Here is a 26,184-nt window from a genome sequence, read left to right on the forward strand (position 1 = left end):
TCCCATGTGGAAAAGCACTTTCAGTGTTACTAGATCATCTTTTTTTTTTTTCAAGAGAAGCCAGAAATCCAGATTTCTTATGAGAAATCTCTTAACACTTTAATGTTGGCAATTAATTTTTTAAATAATTTAAAGCATGGGCTGTGCCAAACCAACACATCTGTGGCCCAGATTCAACAGGCAGGTCATCAGTTGTAACCTCTGACAAAGAAAGATGGTCAAGGTCAAAGTTCATAAATCACAGATAATGCAGAGGGTGATAAGTGATGATAAAGGGATTCAGTAATTAAAATACAATACATAAGGTTTTTGCCAGCAATTCTGAGCTGTAGGAATGTCCTTATTCTTCAAGCCTACATATGGATTTGAATTTATACAGGAAGTATAATCTAATCCTCAAATGGTTAAATCACAAGAATTTGTGTGCTTATTGTGTGCTGAGTACACAGAAGTCAAGGAATTTCAAATCTAACTGAAGAAGAAAAAACATGCTCTCTTGAAAATTTGAAGCAAGTTATGAACATTCTGTGAGACTCCTTTCTCCACACTACGCTGCAGCAGAATATCAGATCACTTCAATTCGTGGATTCTCCCCCCAAAATTTCTTCCATTGGGCAAACTCCTCAATAGTGTGTGCGTGTGTGTGTGTGCGTGTGTGTGTATGTGTGTGTGCGCGCGTGCTAGAATCTGTAACCAGAAATCTGATTTCCTGGGCATTGAGTCCAAAGAGGCCATCTGTATCTCGGTTTGGGGTACCTGCCCCCACCCCCAAGAGGAGGTGGGGAGTGGCCAGAGAGTAAAACCTCTCCCCATCAGATTTCTCTGTTGGAATTCCTGTCTTTGTTTCTGTCACCCTCTTTAAGTGTTTGTGTAGCACAAGACAGGCACCGAAATAGAAAGTGTCAAAGAGACGATGACAATGAGCATTAAAAACAAGGCAGGACTTTTTTTTTTCAGTCCCACCTAGCACCCTCCATCCCAAAAGCAGCGCGCCTAAACCTTTGGCCTCTTCAAAGAGCTGTCGGTGGGGCAGGAAGCTGGCGGCTGGGACTGTGGGTCTCCCCGCCCCCCAACCCCCCAGAAGAGCCGCGATTTCCTCCCGAGCTGCCCAGTTATCTCTAGAGTCTCAGAACAACTCTCCCAAGAGCGCCTTCTCTCCCCCACCCCGCACTCCTCAACCCACCCACCTACTTCCTCCGGCTCCATACACACACGAGCACAGAGCTGCCAAAAATTTCCACCCTCCGCCCCCCTCCCTGGCTAACTTCCTTCCAGCATTTCCTGAGCTGGATGATCCTAGGATTTGTAAGACAGGAAAAAAAGGAAGGCGTGAGGGCGGGCGGAGAGACAGGATGCTTGTTTTTCGCTTTACCAAAGCCGTCTGAAGGCAGGACCGCGGGCGCTGGGAGACGACCCGCCGCCGCCGCTGGGCTGTCCCCGCGCCCCTCGCAGCTGCCGGTGCCCTGCGCTCTCGTCCCACCCCGGGGCATCTGGAAAGGCAGAAGGGAGAGCTCGCCCTCCCTCTGAAGCAGAGGAAAACACCCGAAGACGCCGCGGGAGCCTGTGAAAGTCCCTGGGACTCCAAGTGAGGAAGTGACACTCCCAAGCCGGGCGCCCGCAGCCGCCAGCTCTGCACGGCCTCCGGCACCGCGGCCCTGGAGCAGCGCGCGGTGGATTCCAGGCTCCGCGCCCGCGCCGGGCTCAGCGCCCCGCGGGGTCCATGCGCACTGCCCCGGGCCCAAGTTCTTCTGGACGCCCATGCGGCCCCCCAGAGCGGCTCTGCAACCAGTGAGCTAACCCGGGAGACCGTCTTCGGCGCGGTGCCAAGCAGAGGGGTGGGGGAGACAGAGGGGCGACCTCTTTGGGACTAACTCATGAAGAACAAGGGTGCCAAGCAGAAGCTGAAACGAAAGGGAGCCGCCAGTGCCTTTGGATGTGACCTGACCGAGTATCTGGAAAGCTCCGGACAGGATGGTAATGTGGCTTCGTCTCTCTCTGGCCCCCCACCCACCCCACCCCCCCCTTTCTTTTTGTTTGAGTGAGAGATGGATTCTCTTGGGATGTGTTAGATTCGGTTCACAAGTTAATGTACTCCAGGCCTGTGAGCGCACTGCACTTTATATAAAAGCACCCACACGATTCCTAAGGTGCACAGCGCTGCCATCTCAACGAGTGTCAGTCAGCCCTTCTGTGGGTCGCACCAGCCGTTAATGGGCGGCGTTGCACAAGTTTAACCGGCTGCCTCTGGAGGGTGGGGGTGGGAGCTCGAGAGGTCGGGATCCTAAACTTTGGCTGTTACAGGGGAGGGATCCTGAATTTTGGATATTGGCTATTGGCTGGACTTGTGGGAGGGTGATCAGGACTTCCCTGGGTACATAATTATGACCGCCTTAGGTGTCCCTTCGGGCTCTCCAATTTCATCTGCTCACATCTTTTTTTATTAATGTGCTGGAAGGCAGGGGGTGCGGTGGATCCTGGCTGGGGGAGTGGTTGCACAAACATTTTCTGAATTTCTGAACAGATGCCAAATATATAGTACCTCCCTCCCTCCCCTTCCCAACCCCCCAGACCCTTTACCTCCTCTTGGCTTTCAGATTAGCATTTGGCTGTCAGACAAGAAGAGTGTTGTAAAAAGGTCAGAGGGCCCCGAATTTTAAATAGTTTAGGGTATGTAAAAAAGCAAAGGAGAGCAGCTCTGTTTTCAAGGTCAGATTGGGGGAATAAAGGAGGGGGGGTGAACTCCTGCAGAGTAGACACAACTTAAACATTTACTGGGTGTAGGGGAAAGAAAACAATTTAGAACACTATAACTGGGTTTGAGGCTAAAAGTTTTTAATCATAGGAAAGTTGAGGAAATTGAGCATTAAATGACTCCTTTTGTAAGGTTGACTGGCCCTGCACTTACCCTGACAAAAAGGCCTTGTCTTCAGAAACTTCAGTGAGAGAGAAAATAGTCCACTATATGGGCTGGGTGTTTATACATAGATCTATATTACAAAGGGGGAAGCTGAAGGGCTGTTTAACTGTGCAGAATAATTCTGCCTCCAGGAAAATAATCTGAAAAACTATTTGATTAGCTCATATCAAATGTGTATCTCAAAAAACAGTACAGTGCTTTTGTTTCATTCCATTTTTTTTTTTTAAAGATTCAGCACCACCTAGTAATTTGCAGTGTGTGATAGTCCTGCAGTGTTGTAGAGTTCAGAGTCTGCTGTATCCTTAAGGACAAATGGGTTGTTATTTCAGAACCTGGAGGACCACAGATTTTAAAACTGCCTCTTTCAAAATTGTGGCAAAACTCAGTCAGTTCATTTAATCTTGTCCGACAATCTGGAGAGGTAGATTTGAAATAAAGATCAATTGAAACGAATTTATCTTGAATGTGAGAGAACTTCAAGTATGCATCTTAAGCATACCTTCAGAAGTTCAGAATGAAATGTTTTCCTCCACCTGTTTTTGCAGGGACTTCAGGTTAGTGAACATTCAGGTTCACTAGGAATGCTTCAGGCTGCCACTTTCCACCATGTGGGTGTCATTCTGGGCCCTCCCTCCCTAGCTACGAGAGTGCACAGGGGCACTTGCCAGCCCTGCCTCATTCTTACAATGTCATAGATCATAGGATGAGTCAAGAATCCCAGGGTTCAGTAAAAGCACCTAAAAGGCAGCCTTAGGCAGCTCTTCTTTTACAACATTTATAGTTTGGCCTTCCTAACAAGTATTTTTTTTAAAGATTTATTTATTTATGCATACAAGTACTGGGGTATAGGCCAGAGGTGTGGGGGGTGAGAGGATTCACCAGAGACAGAGTGGGAAATAGAACATGCAGACTGACTGAAATACACTGCTGAGAGGAGCAGCGGGCAAGACAGGTGAGGTCTCCTGCACTATGTGGATAGCTCCCTGGCTAGGGATCGAACTCGAGCTACAGTGGCTGCACATAACTTCATAGTATGCAGCTTATCCCCTTGCTTCACCAGGGAGGCTCCCTAATAGGTTTGTATGTACATATTTATTGCCATAACACTGGTTTATAACTTCAATGTAAGTGTAAGGTGTACAGCATCGAAACTCAGCTTTTGTGTGCACTACATCATGATCGCTATTCCAAGTCACCATAGAGTTGACACCGTTAGCCATTCTACCCTTCCGCCATATGTTTCATTTGGGGGCAAAAAGGGTTACTGCTCAAAGAAAAAAAAGTTGAAAACCAGTATCCAGTGCTCCCTACCCTAGGGAAGAAGAGAGGAAGCTCAGAGAAGTAAATTGACTGGCTTAAGGTTACACTGTTGATCATGAAGGATGCAGAGGGCCTGGCCTAGCAGGCTCTTCTTCCCTCCCTGACTTCCCTATCTATGTTAACAATCCCCTCTAATGTTTTTTCCCCTAAATTGAAAGCAGACAGCCCTGCACAGGATCAGCAAAGTTTCAAAACTGACATACCTGAATAGTGTTCAGTTTTGAAACGAAAGGAAACTGACCCACTTAGTGATCCACACCCCATTACTGTGCGGTGGGAAGATTAGGCACATATATCCAGCAGCTTATATAAGTGAGAGTAATTAGGATTTCTTTCCCCCACATTTAAAAGTAGTTAGGTAGTTATCTCTCATTTTTGTTTTCATGTAGTATCAATATACAAAGTCAGTGCTATAACAATGTATCCTCCTTATGGACTTTCTAAAAGATGCTCTTAATAGCCAAGGACAGGACTCTACTGCAAGGGAGGAAAAGCCTTTGTCAGCCACTTAGGAAGAGCAGCCCAAAACTCTGCAGGTGACAAGTCAGCATGGTAACCAGGATCCAGAAGCCTGGGGAGGACCTCATAACACTCACATCATGGTTACTAAATTACGAGGTCTAGGCTATTGGGAATGGACTTGAATAGAGAAAGAAAATAGATTCAGGTCTGGGAGCACCAGGGCAGATTTTAGGGAAGCCAAGAGAATCCTGTGCTTGGACAAGAAGTTAAAGTCCAGAGCTACAGTGGAAGAAAAAGCTGGTGACAATCTAAACATGGAGATGCTACATCCCTGAGACTGCACGTAGAAGACCAACGTTGTTCTGTTATTTGCTGTGGCCCAGCCCTCCACCTCTAGTTGGGCAAATCTGACAGGGCAGGGTGTTCAGGTGACAAATAGCTATTCAGTTGAAAGCAGACATTGTTCAGGGCCAGTCGTCATCCTTAATCTTTAGGAAGTTGATAAAAACAGAAGTCCTTTCCCTTAGAAAACACATACACGCACACGTCTTCTATACAGCTTCTGGGGGCATCCACATACATGCTAAGTTCAGAGATGGTCCTCAGCTGCACAGCAGACTGGGGTAAAGGACCACTTTCTTCTTTTGCTTCTTTGACCACTTTTCTCCGGGCTGGTGAGAATACCCATGAAAGGCATGAAGTTGTTTTCTGGCTGGAGTTCCTTCCCTTCCCCTCCAGCACAGTGGTCCCCAGTCCCAGCTCTCCCCTGGGGGCCAGATTACTTTCTCTTCCTGCCTGGAATAGAGGGAGAGGATCATCCCTTCCTCACTGCTGATGCTGGAAATAGTAGTTTTCTTTTTCTTCCTTTTGACCACTAACTGTGAAGGCCCTTGCTTGCAGCTATGTAATGAAAACCACATCATTTTGTCGCTTGCAGTTGGAAGGCTGTGGGTGAGGGCCTGTGAGGCCAGAATGCGCCATGGGCATTTCCTACCTCTCCCGTCTGAGCCCAGAACTCTGAGTCTTCCCACAATATTTACAGTATTTGGAGATGCGGGCCAGGAGTCAAGGACAAGTAAGAGAATGTCACAGGGAAAGCTACATTCTTTCTCTGTGCCCGCCCCAGTTTAAAGGTTGAGGGCTTTCTCACCCTTCTGAACAGTCTTTGTCATTTTGCTCACTCCCGGGTAAAAAGTCATGTTTGCTCCGGCCCAGTGGTTCTCCAAGATGTGGCACGTTTGGATTGCCTGGGGAGTTTTACAAAAAAGGTGATGCCCAGGATCCCTCTCAGACCAATTAAATCAGAATCTCTTGGTGCCTGGGCATGGATATATTTTATAAGCTTCCTAGCTGGTTTTGCTATGTGGGTAGAGATGAAAACCACAGCTTGCAGGGCAGAGGGTTAGGGACCATTCCCCACCCCCACCCCCAATTAAGCAGCCTTGACCATTCAGAATGATCCTCTGAATGTTTGTGAGAACTCTAAGTCTCTTTATCCCTGAAGATTTTTGTCTAGTTCTTATAAGTAAAAAAAAAAATTATATATGTATATGTACATATATGCATAGGTATATATGTATATGATTTGAGGGATCACAGAAGGTTCAGAACAAATAAATGTCCATTACCAAATAGACTTTTAAGCTTGAGAGTAAGATAGCCCTAGCATTTCAAAGCAAAGATAAAGCAATGTAGCTCTTTTAAATTTCTGAGGCTAAGCTGTTCTCTCACTTTGTTGATTCAATTATTTAGCAAATATGGATTAAGGCACCGTGTAGGTGAAACATGCACCCCAGACTCCAGAAATTTACAGCCTAAGGGATGTGAGCAACTTTCAGAAGCCAGTGGTTCAAAATTTAGCTTTGAAGTTAGCTGTCTTAACTGAAGAGTTAACTAAAGGAGAAAATGTGAAAGCTTTTATCTACAATAGAGGAGATACCCAAACATAAATAGAAGCAAAGTCTTAGCAAGGAAAGTAAATATTTTTCTGTTCAAGATAAGAGTTAACACTGAATGGAGAACCAGGACCAGAGCATTCTCTGTGGCTTAGTTATTTCCTTCCCAGAATCTTGCCTGCCACATCGTTATCACACCTTCCCTGGCTAACTCTTGATCCTTTGGACCTCAGCTCCTTCTGGAAACCTTCCCTGATCCTTTGATGGCAGGTGCCTCTGGTACAGGCTCCCATTAGGAGTTCTGGAACCTTAATAGGTAATAGATAGGTATCCTCTATATATATATCCAGCTTCGCTTGTTCTTTGGAGCAAGTTATTTACCACCTCTGGGTCTAATTTCCTCGTTTGTGAAGCAGTTAAGAGGACTGAAATGAAAATAAATGAGTTAATATGAACAAAGCACCTAAGAGAGGGCATGCATTTGGTAAGCTATAGCATAGCTGTTACTATCATGACGCTCTGAACTTGCCCAAGCATCACCACATACCATCCATGACTGAATGAACGAGGCGCCAAGAAGTCAGTAAATGATATGGTCACCAAGTGGGATGGGAGGATTGGTCACCCCACTTTATGGACAGACCAGTTCAGGCATTTCCCAGAGCCAATGGGGAACAGACCATCCCTGTATAGTTGTGAAGAGCAACCTCTCAACCTGAAACTGAAGGGCCCAAAGAAAGATCTGAGAAAGAGACCCAGCCACTCCTGACCAAGAGGGAAGTAAAGAGAAGCCAGGTCCTGGAGGGGGAGTTTGTGCAGATGGAACAGCAACTCCAGGGACTTGAGTTTAAAGGGGCATCCTGCATTCCGGGCTCCAGAGTGAAACAGAATGAATCAAAAGAGGAGAATTAAGACTTTATTTTTTTTAAGATTTATTAAGACTTTTTTTTAAAGATTTATTTATGCATACAAGAACTGGGGTACAGGCCAGAGGTGTGGGGGGTGAGAAGATTCACCAGAGACAGGGTGGGGAACAGAACAGGTAGACTGACTGAAATACACTGCTGAGGGGAGCAGGGGGCTAGACAGGAGAGGTCTGCTGTACCATGTGGGTAGCTCCCTGGTGGAGATTGAACTCATGCTGCAGTGGCTGCAGATAGCTTCATAGGTTGCATTTTAACCCCTTGTGACACCAGGGAGGCCCGAGCATTAAGATTTTAAAGCTGGAATAAACTGACTAGAGGATTTGAAGCTGAACTGTAACTTACTCTGTGTACTCCGGATATGACAAACAGTCCACAAGAGAAGAGAAACTGCTACTTCTACCTACCCATACCCCTCCCTCCTGCCCACTTGCCAGACCTCTGTCAGGCATCCCTTGACCACAGGCAGATCCTCACCCTTCCTTTACCCCTCCCCATTGCCACTGGCAGCTACCTAGTTGCCTTCCAGCCTCAGAAGCCCTGGTGGGGTTGGGACTGCAGAGGAAGCCCACTGCCCTATTGCCCCAGACCTGCATTCGAGTCAAGTGGACCATCTGCTAGGGCAGGAGGGAGCTGGAGGTCTGGCCTCACCCAATTCAGAGAATAGATACTAGCTCTAGATTTTTACTTAAGAGCAACTTTTGATTAAAAACACACACACAGAAAACAAAACGATGAGAACATTAGGTTGCTGGGGGGCAAACGGAAGGCAGAGAGATAAGAGGTCCCTTGGAAGGAGAGGAGGGACCCAGAAATAAGCACTGAGTCCCAAAGCAAAGGGAACTGTGTTGAAACCAAAACACAATTTCCTATAGATGATGCTGAAAACGATGGATAAGTTCCTGATACCTTGGAACTGTAATTTGTTGCTTTAGATACATTCTCTTATTTCCCCCTTAATCCATTCGGCACCTGTGGGCTAGCCTGGAAATCTTTTCTTTGGGAATGGGAAGGAGGGGAGAGGTCCAGAAGTTGATTGACCAAGATAGTTCTGAAGCACTTGCTGGGGACTGTGTGTTCCTGAAAAATCACCTCACTCAGAACATTTCCTGGGATTTTGGAGCTGTGTGTGCGGCTGTGCAGCAGCAGGTGGGAACCGGGAATAGACTGAAAGGTCTAAGACTCAGTTGGGAGCTAGGAAGTGCCCTCAACTCCATTTCCAGTAGATATTGTGGCTAATTATTTTTTCCTTTTTTTTTAAGATTTATTTTATTTATTTATGCATACAAGAGCTGGGGTGTAGTCTAGAGGTGCAGGGGAGATGAGAGGATTCACTAGAAACAGAGTGGGGAACAGAACAGGCAGATCTACTGAAATACACTGCTGAGGGGAGCAGCAGGTGAGACAGGAGAGGTCTGCTGTGCCATGTGGGTATCTCCCTAGCTGGGGATTGAACTTGTGCTGCAGTGGCTGCTGATAAGCTTCGTAGTGCTGAGACTTAACCCCTTGCGCCACCAGGGAGGCCCATGGCTAATTATTTCTTGAACAAAGTCAAACAAAGTCTTGAACAAAGACAGATCTAGTGATCTGTCACTAGACAGATCATTCATGTTGAGCCTACCTGGCTCATTCGAGAACAGACTGATTGAGCTGAGCTGTCTTCCCACCCCTCTTGGGTCTCTGGGTTCAAGGCACTCTGTCCCTTGTGGATCCTTCATAGTGACCTGGAGGCCCAGGAACAGGGAACTACTTGCTTTTATGATTTTTTGTTTTCTATTACTTTTAATTTATTGCTTGCCCTATATTTAAGCCAATATAAGATGATTTCCCACTTATCCCCACCCTTCAAATTTTCTTTTGACCTTCGGGTGCTTAGCTCATCCAGTTTTCTGTGCTATTTCTCCCTATGCTCCAACACAAATGCCACACTTGAATTTCACTGGTCTTGATGTTCTTCCCTCAAAGATTGGCTTCAAGTCGTGCCTGATGACACTTCAGGAATCCAGATAGTGCCCCTAGCCCTCTAATCCCCCATTACTCCTCACCTCAAAAGACAATTCAAGTTAGGGCTTAAAATAAAAAAGTCCTGGAGGAAACAGAATGGATACTGGCTCTAGATTTTTGCTTAAGAGCAATAAAAAAAACCATGACACCATTAGGTTGCTGAGGAGCTAAAAGAAGGAGAGCAGGAAGACAAGCTCTCTAAGGAGAGACGGGACCCAGAAATAATTACTGCTGTCCCAAATCAAGGCCACTTGTTTTTTTTCCTTTTTTTTTTTTTAAAGATTTATTTATTTATGCATACAAAAACTGGGGTACAGGCCAGAGGTGCAGGGAGTGAAAGGATTCACCAGAGACAGAGTGGGGAACAAAACAGGCAGAGTGACTGAAATACACTGCTGAGGGGAGCAGCGGGCAAGACAAGAAAGGTCTACTGCGCCATGTAGGTTGTTCCCTGGCAGGCCAGGGATCAAACTCGTGCTGCAGAGTCTGACGATTGCTTCATAGTGCCATGTTTAACCCCTTGTGCCACCAGGGAGGCCCTGAGAGGGAGGCAATTTAATCTTCATTCTACTTGTTATTCTAACTGACTTTTGTATGTAAATTGATGACAAGATCCAATGAAGAGAAGAGTCTTTGGGTGGCTCAGCAGATTTGGTAGTTCCTCACCCCATGGCCAACACACAGCAGCTGATTGATTGACCCCATTCTCTCCTCAGGAAAGTAATGTTAGCTCCCTTCTAGGAAGCTCAGGACAGGGACATTGCTGATGTGCTGGGATATCAGGAATCCAAGATTGCTTCAGTTCTGCATTAGGGTTCGTAGCTACTCTAGATAGAAACTGACCCAGACTCTGTGCAGGAGTCCAGAAACACGTCTTTTCCCAGAGCCTCACCAGTTACTCCTTGGTATGAACCACATTCTTGGCGGAGCCCCAGAACCAACTGAGTTTCTGGGATCGAGTCTCAGGCACTCTTTGTTCTAGTTCAAGCTTGGCTGATGCATACCAGGCCCTGGTACCACGCCCAGGGCCTGATGCTGGCTCAGAAAGCCTTGGGGGCCCCCCTTCCCTCTTTCCCTGGAGGAAAGGGGTGAATGCCACCCCTCCCCAAAGCAACGTTTATCCACTCTCACTGCTACAGACACCAGAAAACTGTTTGACATATAAATTTGGATTTTGGCAAACTATAAATCTATAGCCTTCGAGTAAAGCAATGAGTTAATTTGTGTAATTATGCATATTTCTTTCCTGGGATTTTTTTCATGTTTTTGCACAGTAGTCATTTTGTTTGGGGCTTTCAATTCCATGAAATATATTTCATGAGTCTAAAAGATGCTAGACACCTTTGAGTTTACAAAGATGCTCTCGAGTTGCTCTGGGTCTAATGGGGACGTAGGGCAGAAAACATCTCAAAGATGCACACAGAAGACCGAACTGAGAGGGTTCTAGAGCACGTGTTAGCAGGATCCTTAACTTGTGGGGCAGCTGAGTGAAAGAGAACCGTCACACAGAGTGCGTTGTTTGTAAATAGGGAAAATCAATGAAACAAAATCATCTGACTGTGAGGAATGACTGAGATATGGGAGAGGAGGCAGCTGGTTCATGCAGACGGGAAACCACATGGTTTTCCCTGACACTTGTAATCGGTCACACCCTCTTGCACCCTGAGGGAGAAGCCACGTAAAATATGGGAAAAGCAGTTGAGAGTGACTTCTACTGGCTTCAGGGTTGTGGATGACAAGTGGGGAGAGCAGGGGCGGGGGGTGACAGAAGCTGTCTTTAGTGTCAGAAGAGTCAGCCAACTCCCAGAGAAAGCAGAAAGGTTGACTCTGACAAGAGTGGCAATTGGTTTGTCTGTGTCTGTGTCTGTGTCTCAGCTGGGGCCTGCAAATGGGGGATTTTGTTAAAAGATATAAATTTAAAATGCTGTTAACTAACAACCCTAATTATGTTTCTCAATTACATCTAGCCATGCAACATAAATGCACCTCCCTGATTTCTCTCCATTAGGTATAGAAAGTTCTGTTTTGTCCATTTTATAAATTAAGACCAACTTAGAGAGGTTAAGTAACTTGCCTAATGCAGCCCAGTCAGGAACTGGGAGAGGCAGGACTCAAACTATGTATGACATTAAATTCCCCTTCCATGGTGTTGTCTCCTCTGGACCCAAACTGCTGTAACTATCTATGGTGGCAATAAAGTCAGGGTCTGCCTGACTTTACCATGCCAAGGAGATAGCATTTAGTAAGACTTAAATAAAACTTCTAGCAATGGAATTCCCATCCCCAGCTTTTCAAAGTAGTGCAACATGTAGTTTCCAAATGGCAGGATTCTAAGCAGAGAGCATGCTCTGTTACCATAAGTAGCCCCTTCCACCACTTCTTTCCCATCTGTTTCCTGCATGCTGAGTATTACTGGGAAACAATGATGTCAACTCTTCCATATAAATCTACACCTCCCTGCTTGTCCCTCCCCTACTACAATGCATATTTTTGTTCCTCTTTCTGGCTTTTGTCTTGCTGTTCTGCTCTTTAAAAGCTCGCGCTTTTGGCGTCAATTGTTGGCTTTCTTTTTAATAAGTTTTAGCTATTTAAGTTTCATTGTGGCCTTCAAAGTGCACATTTTTTTTTGGGTCCATATTTGGAAAATCCTTTGTTTGGCTAATAGCTAGAACATGGGCTCAGTGTGAATGGAGAGGAGCCATTTTATTTCTGGAAAAAGTCAAGCTAGATGTAGGACTCTGAATCAGGCTCAGAGCCACAGACACACACCCTGCTTAAGGGCCCTCAGGGCCTGCATTAAAGCTGTTGGATCCTGGGTACACCTGTTGCTGAAGTTCAAGGATATACACCATCGAGTAATCCATTTCCCTCACCCAAGCCTGGATTTCAAGTGGGGCCTGGTTTCCTCAGTTCCCCTTTCTTTACTACCTCTAAAGACAATTTGATTTTATATGCTGGGTCCAAGAATTCTGGATTTCTCTTTTAAAGCCTGGGGCAGTGAAACACGACTTTTATTGGCCATAAGATTGATTAAAAATGTAATTTTTATGCTTACATTAAATTTCAGAATTCTTAGTTAAATTCAGGGTACTAGTAGAAATACTCCTTGAATTCCATTTTGGACTCCTGGAAACAAAATGCAGCTAATAAAAGATTCAAATGGGCCTTTGCATGGGTCCTGTGGTATCTGGGGCTGTCGAGAATGTGTGATTCTACTAAAGTTGCTCTACAGTTTATAGGCCTGCAAGCTTCAAAGTGTGCCTGTGTGTCAGTATTCTCAGGTCAGTCCTTCAGAGACTCAGCTCTTGTAAGTCTGAGGCAGAGTCCAGAAGCTCATATTTTTAAGATGTGCTCCAGGTGATTCTGAAATCTTGGTCTAGAGATCTCACTTTGAGAAATACCAATTTAGCCCATAGCAAGAACTGCTAAATGAAAACACATGATTTTAATTGTTGTTGTTATACTTTTATATTGCCCAGTTTTTTAACAGTGAATATGTATTTTTACTACTTAAATTGAAAAAATACCTTTAAAAATTGGTATAGAAATGGGGTATCTTGCTTCATTGTATTTTTCATAAGGTGCTTTTGTTCCAATCATATATTTTTTTATTTTTTTAAAGATTTATTTATTTATGCATACAAGAGCTGGGGTACAGGCCAGAGATGCAGGGGGGTGAGAGGATTCACCAGAAACAGTGGGGAGCAGAACAGGCAGACTGACGAAATACACTTCTGAGGGGAGCAGCAGGTGAGACAGGAAAGGTGTGCTTCGCCATATGGGTTTCTCCCTGGCCAGCCAGGGATGGAACTTGTGCTGCAGAGGCTGAGGATTGCTTCACAGTGTGGTGCTTAACCCCTTGTGCCACCAGGAAGGCCCTCCAATTATATTTTTAAAGAAAAATCTTCATAAAGTGTGTTAGTTAACTTTCCTGCCTTAATAGATGAGGTCAGTTAACCTTTCTCACAAGAAGGGAAGGTATCATATGGTTTTTGCTGGTGGACTGCCTGGATTCAAATCCCAGTTTTACCCCATGCTAGTTTTGTGATAATATACAAAACTAACTTTCTTTATCTATAAAGTGGGGATTATGATCATAATAGTACCTATTGCATAGGGCTTGCTATGAGGATTAGATAAATGAGTGCACTCTCTGGAACAGAGTAAACCTTCTATAGTGCTAGCTACAATTATTGTTTCCTTGGTGACTGGAAACCTTACACTGTTTCAGTCTCATTACTCAGAATGTGGTTCCTGAGTCATGCATGCTACAGATGTGGAAGTTGAGAGCGCCTAGAACAAATATTCCATATATCCCTAGGGGCTTCTTTTTTTAAAAAAAATTCTCCTATATACACACAATTGTTAGTTCTCTTTGGTTGAATGCATTAAAATGCTAGTTTTAAGAGCTCTGTTGACAAATGTGTGGTACTGTGGCAAACTTTAAGTTTACATTTTTTTAGTCATTAGAAAAAGCAAAAAACCTAAAAGTAAAACTAAATAGATAAAAATTGGGTAAAAGGTGGTAAAAGGTCATAGTGACAGTCATTCAACCTTCTAATTTCCATCTATATTTCAGGAGAGTTATAAATCTGAAAAAGGAGCCTGTTTCCATCACTGTGGGAACAATATCAAAGTTTTAACAGCCTTTATGACATTTTACACATGTCTATTTCTTTGCTCCATAATCACATTTTGACAGTTGACTGAAAAGGATAGATCTGGCTCAACCTTGACTGTATGAATAGAATCATAAGCTATAGAAAGAGGACAGATCAAGGGATCCACATTATGCTTTGCAGAGGTTGATTCAAGTATGGAAACTCAGTACATTTCCCAGTGCTCCATTTGAAGATGGAAGCATGGCACACAAGTATATTTAGGAAGGTGATGAAGGTGGTGAAGTTGAGACCATTGTTATCTCTCACCTCCAACCGCTGTCATGTGATAGTCACATGACCATCATCAACTTCCTTGAGTAGAAAGAAAATGAATTCCTTGAAGACTGGCACGACCTTCGTTCACCTGTGTGTCTGGTGTCTGTAGAGCTAGTTCCTTTCTGGAGGCCATCTTGTTCCTTGGCTCATGGCCCCTCATCACATCACATTGCTTCTTTTGCTTCCATCCTCACATGGCCTTCTCCTCTCTGATCTACTGCCCCCATAATTACACCACACAATCCAAGATAGTCTCCTCATTTCAAGATCCTGAGTTTGATCACATTTGCAATATCTCTTTTGTCACATAAGGCAACATTCACAAATTCCAGGAATAAGGACATGGGGCTCTTGGGGGCACCATTATTCAACCTATGGAATCTGCTTTCCCCACAATACATGGTTGGTTCAATAAATATTGTTAAATGTGAATGAAGGGAATAGAGTGGTGATTATGGGAACGGAGGCAGAGGGGACATCAACATTTACTTACCATGCACCATGCGAGGGTTGGGACACAGGGATAAACAGGCATTGTCTGTCCCTGTGTGACTCACAATCCCAAGCAGGAGATCACCTCAGTTGATCTTTACACAAACCACAACAGGAAACGAAATACACTAATTATGACTTGGAGGATTGGGATCATGTAAGATCACTGGGATCTAAACTAGGGAAGGGAATATAGTCCAGACAGAGGGAACAGCATAAGCAAAGGCATGGAGGCATATAAAACCATATGGCAGCATCAGCATTCTCAAAAGAACGAAGAGAACAAGGATGAGGTGTGGACTAGACAACCTACTTGCCTGGACTAGGTTTATTTATTTATTTATTTTTAGAACTGGGATACAGGCCAGAGGTGTGGAGAGTGAGAGGATTCACCAGAGACAGAGTGGGGAACAGAATAGGCAGACTGACTGAAATACATTGCTGAGGGGAGCAGCGGGTGAGTCAGGAGGGGTCTGCTGCACCATGTGGGTTGCTCCCTGGCCGGTGATCGAACTCATGCTGCAGTGGCTGTGGATAGCTTCATAGTGCTGCATATTAACCCCTTGCGCGATCAGGGAGGCCCTGGACAAGGTTTAAAGAAACAAATGGGGCCTCCCCTTGTGGTGCAGCAGTTGAGCGCTGGGCTGCGAAGCTGCCCGCAGCCTCTGCGGCGCCAGTTCAATCCCCGGCTGCTGGCAAGGGTCCCACGTGGCACAATGGACCTCTCCTGCTGCCCGCTGCTCTCCTCAGCAGTGTATTTCATCGGTCTGTCTGTTCTGCATCCCGCTCTGGCTCTGGTGAGTTCTCTCACCCTCCCGCGCTTTTGACTGTACCCAGTGCTTGTACAGATAAATAAATAAATCTTTTTTTTCTTTAAAAAGAAATAAATGGTTTATTAATAACCACTCTTAAGTCTTCTAGAGAGGAAAGTGTGATAAAGACAAATATGCCAGTTTAAATTCAAGATTGATAAGGGCAAAAAAGTTTTGAGCCACATTTAAAGCTACTGTGTCCTTTTTGCTATTTTTATTGAGGAAAAAAATTGGACAGAAGTTTAGAAATAAGCTTCCTCCAGGTGGAGAGAAAATGCAGTATCCTGAACAGCTATAACCCAGAGTTTCAGTTTCTTTGATCTATTAATAATGCTAGGAAATTTCATTTTTCTCTGTCTTGTTGATGTTTAATATTTCAAATCTAAGTTTTATTTGAGGAGAAAAAAATCTGCATTGTTCCTTCCTACCTGCCTCCTGGTCATGCTTCTACTCCATCCCATTGCTTTTTCTTCCAGCTTTCTCTTCATCGATGTCATTCCTCCAATTTGAAAAATCACAGAGCAGATACCAGATCCATCGTTTTTGTCAAATCTACTTCTAGGTGCCATTTTGAGCTTGCCTGTGTATACTCCCATTCCACCAGGATGGCTATCCCCACACCAGAACAGCTATTTCCCTAAGCTCCATCTCCTAGGAGAACCTAGGGTTCCTTGGAAATGGGCATCCCTGTCTTGTGCCCACTCTGCTCCTACCAGATTCCAGAACTCACTCCAAGAACTGGAAGTATTTCAGTCTCTGCCTCTCCCCATGCTGATAGGAACTCAAACTGACTGAAAGGCCCAGAAAGGAGCAGGACTGGGGTGCTGGTCAGCTGCTGAGGGGCCCTCCCAAACTTATGTTCACTCTGGACAGTGGTCATCTCCATTATCCCCTCACCAGAATAGCTCTGCTGGCAATACTCTGTCATCCCTTGGTTCTGGGGTGGAAATGACAGGCCTCATGAAAAAACAGTGCAGGACGTGACTTTAAATGAGGAATAAATATCAGCCACAGGTGCAAGCCACCCTCTTATAAAATTATAAGAGTAATTGTAAAGAAAAATTCAAACAATACAAACATTAATAAAGTACAGAGGCCCTTCCCACATCCTTACATCTTTATTTGTCTGGACTGGTTTCATCTAGACCAGTTCTGTCTGGCAGAACTTTCATCAAAGGAGGAAATTTGCTCATCTGCACAGTCCAGTATGGCAGTTAAAAAGCCTTATATGGCTTAAGCTCTTCATGTAGCTAGTGCTAGTGGGGAACTTAACTCTAAACTTCAATTAATTTAAATGTTTACATAGGCACATGTGGCTCATGGTTATTGTCTTGAATAGCACAAAGACCTTTCTCTGTATATATACTAAAAAATATACACATCAAATTATTTTCTTCATTTTTTTCCCTCACAGAGATAAAGCTGTAACTATGTATGTCCTAAAATATGCTGTTTAAAATAATAGTACAGGGGCCTCCCTAGTGGTGCAAGGGGTTAATATCCAGCACTATGGAGCTATCTGCAGCCACTGCAGCATGAGTTCGATCCCCAACCAAGTAGGTGACACACATGGCGTAGCAGACCTCTCCTGACTCCGCTGCTCCCCTCAGCAGTGTATTTCAGTCAATCCACCTGTTCTGTTCCCCACTCTGTCTCTGGTGAATCCTCTCACCGCCCCCCCCCCCCACACCTCTGGCCTGTACCCTAGTTCTTGTATGCATACTAAATAAATCTTTAAAAATTAAAATCAAATAATAGTGTATGCTAGGAAACAATCCATTTTTGTAATTATAGCTCCATCTCACTTTTTAATCTCTGTTAATAGATTTTTTTAAAGTTTAATATTAGATTTTTTTTAAGTTTAATGTTAGATTTTTTTAAAGTTTAATATTATTTTTAAAATCGATACCATAGGGCCTCCCCTGGTGGTGCAGCGGTTGAGCACTGGGCTGTGAAGCTGCTTGCAGCCTCTGCAGCGCCGGTTCGATCCCCGGCCACCGGCGAGGGTCCCACATGGTGCGAGGGACCTCTCCTGCTACGCCCGCTGCTCCCCTCAGCAGTGTACTTCATCACTCTGCCTGTTCCCTGCTCTGGCTCTGGTGAATTCTCTCACCCTCCCGCACTTCTGACTGTACCCAGTGCTTGTATAAATAAATAAATCTTTAAAAAAAATCAGATACCACAGTCCTGTGGTTCAAAAGGTAAAAAGACTAGTGAGCATTTTAAAAAAACTCCTTCCCATCCCTGTGCCCAGCCTCCCTGGTCCTCACCCCAGTAGCATCTAGTGTTAATTTTCTTAGAAATCTTTCCATAGATACTCTGTGTATATACAAGCAAATATATATACTGACCTCCTTATAATACTTTTTATATAGAAATCTTTCCCTTTTCACAAGTTTCTATAAGTCTTCTCTTATTATATAAACACTGATCAGCAGATCTGGTGTTTATAGGCTATGCTGCTTAAGTCAGGCATCATTTTGGCGATTTCTATTATTTGCAACTTACTGAAATAGCAATACTGCTTCCTTTTATTTCTGATGATGGTAGAACTTGCAAGTCCACATGTTCTAATTATACTTTAAACTTATCTGCTAGTCCTCCTGTGGGATGAGGACTAGTCAGTCCATATTATCAGGTGCAGTCTCAACTCTGGACTAAGGCTGAGTCTGGGGGCAGGAGACAGCTAGGATCTGTCTGGCCCACATGTTGGCATATCTGTGGCATCTTGATCACAGAACTGTAGTCATCTGTGCCAATCCTGGCACTGGCCACAGTGGCCCAGGAAGAAAAGCAGGTGAAATGGAGGTGGCAACTTAAACTGGAAAATTATCCTGAAGTTGAACATTGTAAATTTACAGAAACTGTAGCCAGAGAATTATCTTAAAGTAGGATCAGAAACCAGTTTTAGATTCTTGCAGTGGGCAAAAGGAGAATTTTTTTTAAAGATTTATTTATTTATGCATACAAGAACTGGAGTACAGGCCAGAGGTGTGGAGGGTGAGAGGATTCATCAGAGACAGAGTGGGGAACAGAACAGGTGGATTGACTGATATACACTTCTGAGGGGAGCAGCAGGTGAGACAGGAGAGGTCTGCTGCACCATGTGCGTCACCTCCCTGGCTGGGGATCGAACATGTGCTGCAGAGGCTGTGGGTAGTTTCATAGTGCTGTGTCTTAACCCCTTGCACCACCAGGGAGGCCCAAAAGGAGAATTTTTTGATAAGAACATGTTACCAATGTCACTAAGCCCTTCCCTTCAATGACTTCTCAGTGACCTCAAGACAAACATCCACTCCATAAATACCAACAAGGTTTACCATCCTGTCGCACTTATACACCTGCCTCTCCTGCATCCTCACCAGTCAAGCTCTCCCGGCATTTCCCTCATCACACTATCCTCCTTGTAGTTGGTCCAAAGTATTGTGCTCTGTTTGCCTCCAAGCATTTGTACTTGCTCTTCTTTCTGTGAAGATCATTCCCCTTCTTTTTTTTTAGCTCTACCTCCACGTGCCAACTGCAACCCAGCCTTGATGTCTCATCCTCCAGGCAGCTTCCCCAAGCCCTCAGAGGATGGATTAGGTGGCCTCCTGTGCATGCCATTCTACCCTGAATTGTGCCAACCCAGCTCTTTTCACACTAGATGTCCCCTCTTCATCCCTTCCTTAGCCCTGCCTCACGCTCTACTCTAGACGACTCTGGGGAAACGCTGAGACCAGGAACTAACTCTGTCTTCTGGTTCATCACTTTGTCCCTAGCACAATGCTCATAAATATGTGTTGAGTGAGCAGATGGGTCCAGGGATGGACTATACTGTCTTGGGTCTGTGTATGGAGGGGGGAGGGGGACGGGCATGTTCAGCATGAATATTATGCACATGTATGTGCATCCATCATGTATCTGTATTCAATGTGGAGGCTGTGGAGGCCTGAGAGGAATCCACTGGTGGAACTTAGGGTTGAATATTCATTCTATAAATAATCATCATCTGGTCTTAAGTAATTCATCACACTCTCTGAACCTTAATTTCCTTATGTGAAAAATAGGAATGAGAAATGATATAGAATATATGCAACAGGGATTTTAAAATGAGGGATACTGTAATTATCCTGCAGTTTGGACACCTGTGCTCAGGATGGGCTACGTGACCCCAACGGTTGTGTTTACCAATAGCTGTGAATCTGATACCTCCTGGCACTTCCTTGTATACATCACCCACTGCTACACTGTGAGGAAATCAGGAGAGCTGTTTCTTTACCCTCCCACATACCCTGTGCCTCCCCAGCCCTGCCAGCTTCAACCATCCACTACCAGTAGAGCTTGCACAGGGCCTGTAAGCACAGCATGCAGGTACATAGCTGGGGGTCCCCATGGCAACCCCTCTTACTTGTGCCAGTAGCACCTGTGCTAAGGAAAACACAGAGACATTAACTAGAAGGTAATGCGTCACTTTAGAATTAGAAGAATCATTATCCAAATCTCTCATTTAACTCATGGAGAAACTGGGGCTCTGGAGAATAAAGTAATTTGCCTGAGAAGATGCAGCTGGATGACTGGAGTTTTTTTGGCTGTTGGTGGGTGTTGGCCAGAAATAACAGGTCAAAGTGTTTCTCAGAATCTTACAGCATCAGGGATCCCTAAGAGGAAAGAAGAGGCTCAGATGATGGTGCCTTTAGGAGAGAAGGATTCATAGGACTAACTCACAGCTTGCAAGAATTTCTTTTATTATACGACTGGTTAAAAGGATGACATGCATTTACCGGCACAGAAAGATGTCCAACATCAAGTTAAAATGTTTACAAAGCAGCATGCAGAGTATAATTCCTTTTTGGCAACTACATGTATAAGGAAAAGTCAGGAAGAATATCAATGTTTTGTAAATTTACAAGTTTCTCTGGATGGATGTTTTTCTGTATACTTTGCTTGTTTTCTGTATAGTAAGCATATATAATGTTTACCTTTGGGGAAGAGGATAAAATATTTTCAACTTGTAAAAAAAGCACACCTATTTGCTAAATTATTACCATTCTGATTTTATTTTCATCAAACAACTTTTGTCATCTGCAACTTGCTTTCCCAAGCAAGGCCCAGACCCAATTATGAGTTCTATAAACAAATGATTGCATTGCCATTTGACTTGACTTTATAGTCTTCCCCCAGAACTCAATTGTAGAAAACAGATCTTCTCAGATGAACTTGCCAAATTTAGGTTCTGGTTTCACCAACGAGAAGACAAAACCCCACCTGTGATGACTCCACAGAGGCCCAACTTCCCCAACACCCACATCCCTTGAAGTCCTCCTTAAGTCATTAGCTGGGCCCATTAGTCTTTATGGCCACCCCTTGGGGCTTAGGGTAAAGCAGTCTTGGGAACCTTTGACTGTGCATCCTGGAATCTCCAACTTGGGGGGAAAGAGCACTTTGGTTGGAGGTTGTGCAAAAGCTGGCTGGCTGCCCTGGCCACTGAAAGATACCAATAGAGGTGAGAAAGAAATATTTTGGTTTGTGAAAGTCCAAGTTAACAGCAGGACAAAGAACCTGCCAAGAACGGAGAAGGGAGAGAAGAAAGGCACTTAGAGGGAAGAGGTGGGAAAGAAAGGTACTTAGATGGCACCTTACAAAGTGCTTCACCAAATCATCTCATTTGTTTTCCTCAAGTCTGTGAGTTAGAGGAAGCAGGTAATTATCACACTTACTGTACAATGAGGACAGTACTGAGGTTTCCCAAGGCCACAATATCTGTGGCCTTTACTTACTACTCTCTAGGAAACAAGTATGATTAACTTCTCAGTGCAGTGCTGATATGTGTTTGCGAATAATTTTCTCTAAACAGAGTTGTTATTTTAGGACTGGATAAACTTAATACAGCCCATGACAGCCCAACAACCCCCTGTCAGTTCCCTAGGAACCTAAACCTTCTATTTTCACACCCACTGTCCTGCTTCAGCTAGATTCTCAGCTTTGAAGATAAGTAATCAAGTTTCTAGGAAAGAGAGGCATCCCTGACCAGCTGCTGCTTTTCTCTACAACCCCAGGGTTGCAGCGGGCTCCATCAGGGCTCTTGAAATAGTTGCTTGGGGGGGGGCCCATACTTCAATCCTAAGATATTGGACTTGCCTACTTATTCTGAGGGATATTTAAGTACAAATAATCTTAAATCTGTGCTATGCTTTTCCCATAGCAGCAGCTTCTAGAGTAGCCTAGAGGGAGGGCTTTGGATTCCCCCACTCCACTTAAACCAGAACACTCTGCTTTTTTCAGTGCCATTTGTTTTATTCTTTGGGTGAAGTGTATTTAAACAAAAGACTTCATGTTTACCAAAAAAGTTTGAAAACCACTGCTGCTTTTATCAGCCAACCTTCTTTTTGTGTGAACGTTGACCACTCACCCAGCTTTGCCCCTTCCTGACCTCACCGATTCCTCCTTGCTGAGAGCTGTTGCCCTTAGGTTTGCTTGGAAACTTTCCTCTGGGTCATCCAGCTCTTATGTGAGTGTTGTTGTTTGGGGCATCACAAAATGCCTACAGAATAGCACATGCAAAGTTGGTTCTGCGGGAAAAAAAAAAAAAAAAGATAAGCACTGATACATAATGTACTGTTTTATGTTTTATGTGATATATGAAGTTTTCATTTTCAATAGCCACAGAAAAGAAACAAGGCAGAGGTGAAGGTTTGGCATTAACCCAGCTTCTCTAGACCAGTCTGAATAGCTCTTAGAGTTTGGCCATTGTGGGTATATGAGTAACATAGAATAATTTCTGGCATTGTGAGATGCATCCTGATTAGTATGGAAGAGAGGTAAAGAGAAAGGAAGGTGGGTAGGAAGAAAAAGTGGAATTGCAAACTGGTAGAGAAAATAAGTTAGAATTTTTGAAGTATTGCCTTTGCCAATGGCATTTTGTGAGAGTGAGAAAGAAGCCTCAATTTCTTTATCTGTTCTATGAGAATACAAATATTTGCATTCTGGACCTCACAACGATGTTGTGAGGATCAGTTGAAACAATGAACAGGAAAGGGACTTATAGATTTTATTGTTGTTCCCCAGCTGAAGACTGTGTCATCATTTTTTCACTGTTCTTTGAACAGATGGTCTGAGGGATTAGGATCTTTCCCTCTTTCAATTTAATTTTGGAGCTTTGAAACTAAACCCAGCTGTTTTTCTACTACAAAGCTTTCAAATGCTAGGTTTCAGTGGCTTCTCACTGAGTACAATTCAGAAACTATATAAGTTATTTCCACTGGCATTCCTAAGTAACAACTCTTGCTATTAGAATAATTTCAACGTAGCACTAATGACTGAGGGGTTGTACTATTATCTTTATAAAAATATAATCTAATACTTTGAACTTTGCCTTAAATATAACTGTTACTCTGTGCAAATGCAGGTCACAATTGATTTTTCTTGACTCTGACATTACGTAGTAAAATGAGATCAACTACTGATGAACTAATTTAACCCAGTTGCACAGCATCTAAAGAAATGTAGCATCCTCTTTTCTTGGCGATGGCAGCACATTTCCAAATGAGACAGACACTAACTCTACAGATTTAGATATTTTACTTAGACTTTCTAAGACAATTATAATATTTTTACTCTTTCATACTCTTCATTGAATACTGCAGAATCAGTCTCACTTATGATTGTTTTGTGTTAAACAGTCAAATTTCTGTGCAAAAATTAAAAAGTTAAGCTCAGCTTGTATGGAATGTAATAATTCAATGAGCACATATTTCTGGAAAAAACATTTGAGAAGCAGTGAAAACAAGCTGAACTACATTCCAGTACTGGATGGACATCCATCTGTTGGTCCAATGACCTGCCCCCCCCACACACCCTTTTTTCTTTTTACATACAGGTCAGATTGCGCTCAAAAAATGCCATTTCAAAATAAGCAATACTGTAGATCTAGTCTATCCTGGGACTCACTGTTAAAAATTCTTCCCTTCTGCTGCCTTCTTTTGGGCAATACCAAACAAACTTTAACAACTGTGGAACAGATGTTCTGACTAGAGAAGATTCCAAAGTAGGGCTTAAACGTATCCCCAGTGAGAACAAGACAGAGACCACAGAGATTAATCTTCTGGTATGGGTGTTAGAGATAAAAGTACCTTCTGGATTTCATCACATATTTTTTATTAAATGGTCTCTAGAGGTTTTAGTGTTTTGGTTTTTTTCTTTTGTAACAACAGATTCAGAAAGTTGTATTTTGTGAATCCAAGTGCAGTACAAATGCATATATTTGGTGTTTGGATTTTAGGCAAAGTGAACAAAAATGCTTTTTATCCAGCCATTATAATTTTTATTTTTTAAAGATTTATTTTTATTTATTTATTTATACAAGCACTGGGTACAGTCAGAAGCGTGGGAGGGTGAGAGAATTCACCAGAGTCAGAACGGAGAGCAGAGCAGGCAGAATGACGAAGTACACTGCTGAGGGGAGCAGCGGGCGGCAGGAGAGGTCTGCGTGCCATGTGGGACCCTCCCCCGGAGGCTGGGGATCGAACTGGCAATGCAGAGGCTGCGGGCAGCTTTGCAACCCAGCGCTCAATGGCTGCACCACCAGGGAGGCCCAGCCATTATAATTTTTAATGATACCTCTGCTGCCTTTGATTTTGATAGAAGGTATTAAGAAATAGCTGCACATTGTAGACAATGGAAGAAGGTAACATTTCACTGCATTCTACTAGATGCAGAGTACTAAGCAAGACAGTTCCTACCTTCCATCTAGGCACAATGCAGACCTGAACATTGTGCTCCCTATTTCTTTATATAACCAAATATCAGTAGAAACCCAAACCTTGCCCTAGTGCTGAAACATCCTAGTTGGCCTTTAATTAAAAGTCTTGAAAGAATCATAAGTGATCCTAGCGTTCCATCTAGCCCCTGCCATAATTTTTTCAGTGACTAGAAAACAGAGTGATGAGGTTGGGGAGACTAAAGTGTTGTTGGGGGTAGGCAGTAAATCCATGAAGTTCCAGGGTCTAACCCTTAACTTAGTGGGACTTCCCACCTTTCAATAGTCAATAGGAGGGAAAATAACAAAAAGTCCACACATGGTGAGATCACCAAGAGAGGTGAAATCAGCAGAGGTTCTTCCCAAGCAGGGGAAGAGTCCACAGAAGGGAACTGGAAGTACCCAAGACATCCTTAATCCCTGACATAGCTCTGTGTATAATTTCGTAAATTCCACCAATTCACCATCCAGAGAATCCCTTCAATAGATTTCAATCCTGGAACAAGTGCTTTGCCTTCTACTTCACTGTAGGTTTTTATCATAGTTTATGCTCCATAGTTTATGTTTTCCTACTGTATCAGGCATTAGATTATTGGAGGATGCTGCTGGATTTTTCATCCTACCAGGTCCTCACACAACACTAGACAGTTCTCAAACCAGGAGAAATCTGCTTTTGTTAAATAATATATATTTTCTGCTGTCCTGAAGCATCTCCAGGAACACACAGCATGTAGACATGAGGCTTTCTGGATTGTCTCCTCTTCCCTTCCTATAGAATAGGTGAATATCATCATCAAGAGCATGGGTTGAGATGCAAAATACCTTCATCAATAACCTTGGGCCAAACATGAACATGTCAAGTTCGTTTTGCACATCTAAATCTTCATGATTAGAAAATGTTCTCCTCATAAATACAATATATTTCTTGTAAAAGAAATTTTTTCATGATGCCATTACCTCCCCCACTGCTCCCTTACCACTTTCCTAAGAAATTTTATTTATGAATATATTCTTTCTTTTGTCATTGAAAGTTCCATTCCAATCTTCTTCCTTTCCACTCCTGAATCGGCATGACTTTGCCAATCAGTAATCACTTATGATCACATCATTTCCTTTTTGTGTATTCTAAAACTCAGCTATTTTTTCCTCTTCTGGCCCACAGGGGCAAGCCCTTCCCTTTCATTAATATCTTAGACACATAAAAATTGTCCCATCCCCTTTAACTTCCACATACCTTTGTAAATTATGGAAAATTTTTCATTTAATGAAAACCTTTTTCAAGTACATCTTATTTCACTCAAGCCTGATAACTTCCTGTCCAGTGATTTCATATGGTGTCAATATACGTAAATATATAGGTACAGTTTTGGAGTAAATGTTCTATTTAGGAATACAAGCTTAACTTCATTATAGAGAAATTGGGAAATGTGTGTTTTATTTCTATTTTTATTTTTTAAATTTTTAAAAAAGATTTATTTTTTATTTATGCAATAGCTGGGGTACAGGCCAGAGGCGCAGGAGGGTGAGAGGATTCACCAGAGACAGAGCGGGCAGCAGAACAGGCAGATGACCAAAATACATTACTGAGAGGAGCAGCAGGCGAGACCGGAGAGGTCTGCCGCGCCATGTGGGAATCTTCACCGCCAGCCGGGAATCAAACCGGCGCTGCAGAGGCTGCTGACAGCTTC

General features: G+C 43.5%; 1 protein-coding gene across 1 annotated transcript in view; it reads left to right on the forward strand.

The window, feature by feature from the left end:
• Positions 1–1,874: 1,874 nt before the first annotated feature.
• ARHGAP31 (Rho GTPase activating protein 31) overlaps positions 1,875–26,184 on the forward strand; it is a gene marked incomplete at both ends in the record, with an annotated part of 95,952 nt that continues 71,642 nt past the window's right edge. Inside the window, one exon of the mRNA XM_084232244.1 lies at positions 1,875–1,974. Coding sequence (XP_084088370.1) covers positions 1,875–1,974 — 100 coding nt within the window. The remainder of the gene's footprint in view (positions 1,975–26,184) is intronic.

The sequence above is a fragment of the Talpa europaea genome (assembly GCF_964194135.1).
Source record: "Talpa europaea genome assembly, chromosome: 4".
NCBI lineage: Eukaryota > Metazoa > Chordata > Mammalia > Eulipotyphla > Talpidae > Talpa > Talpa europaea.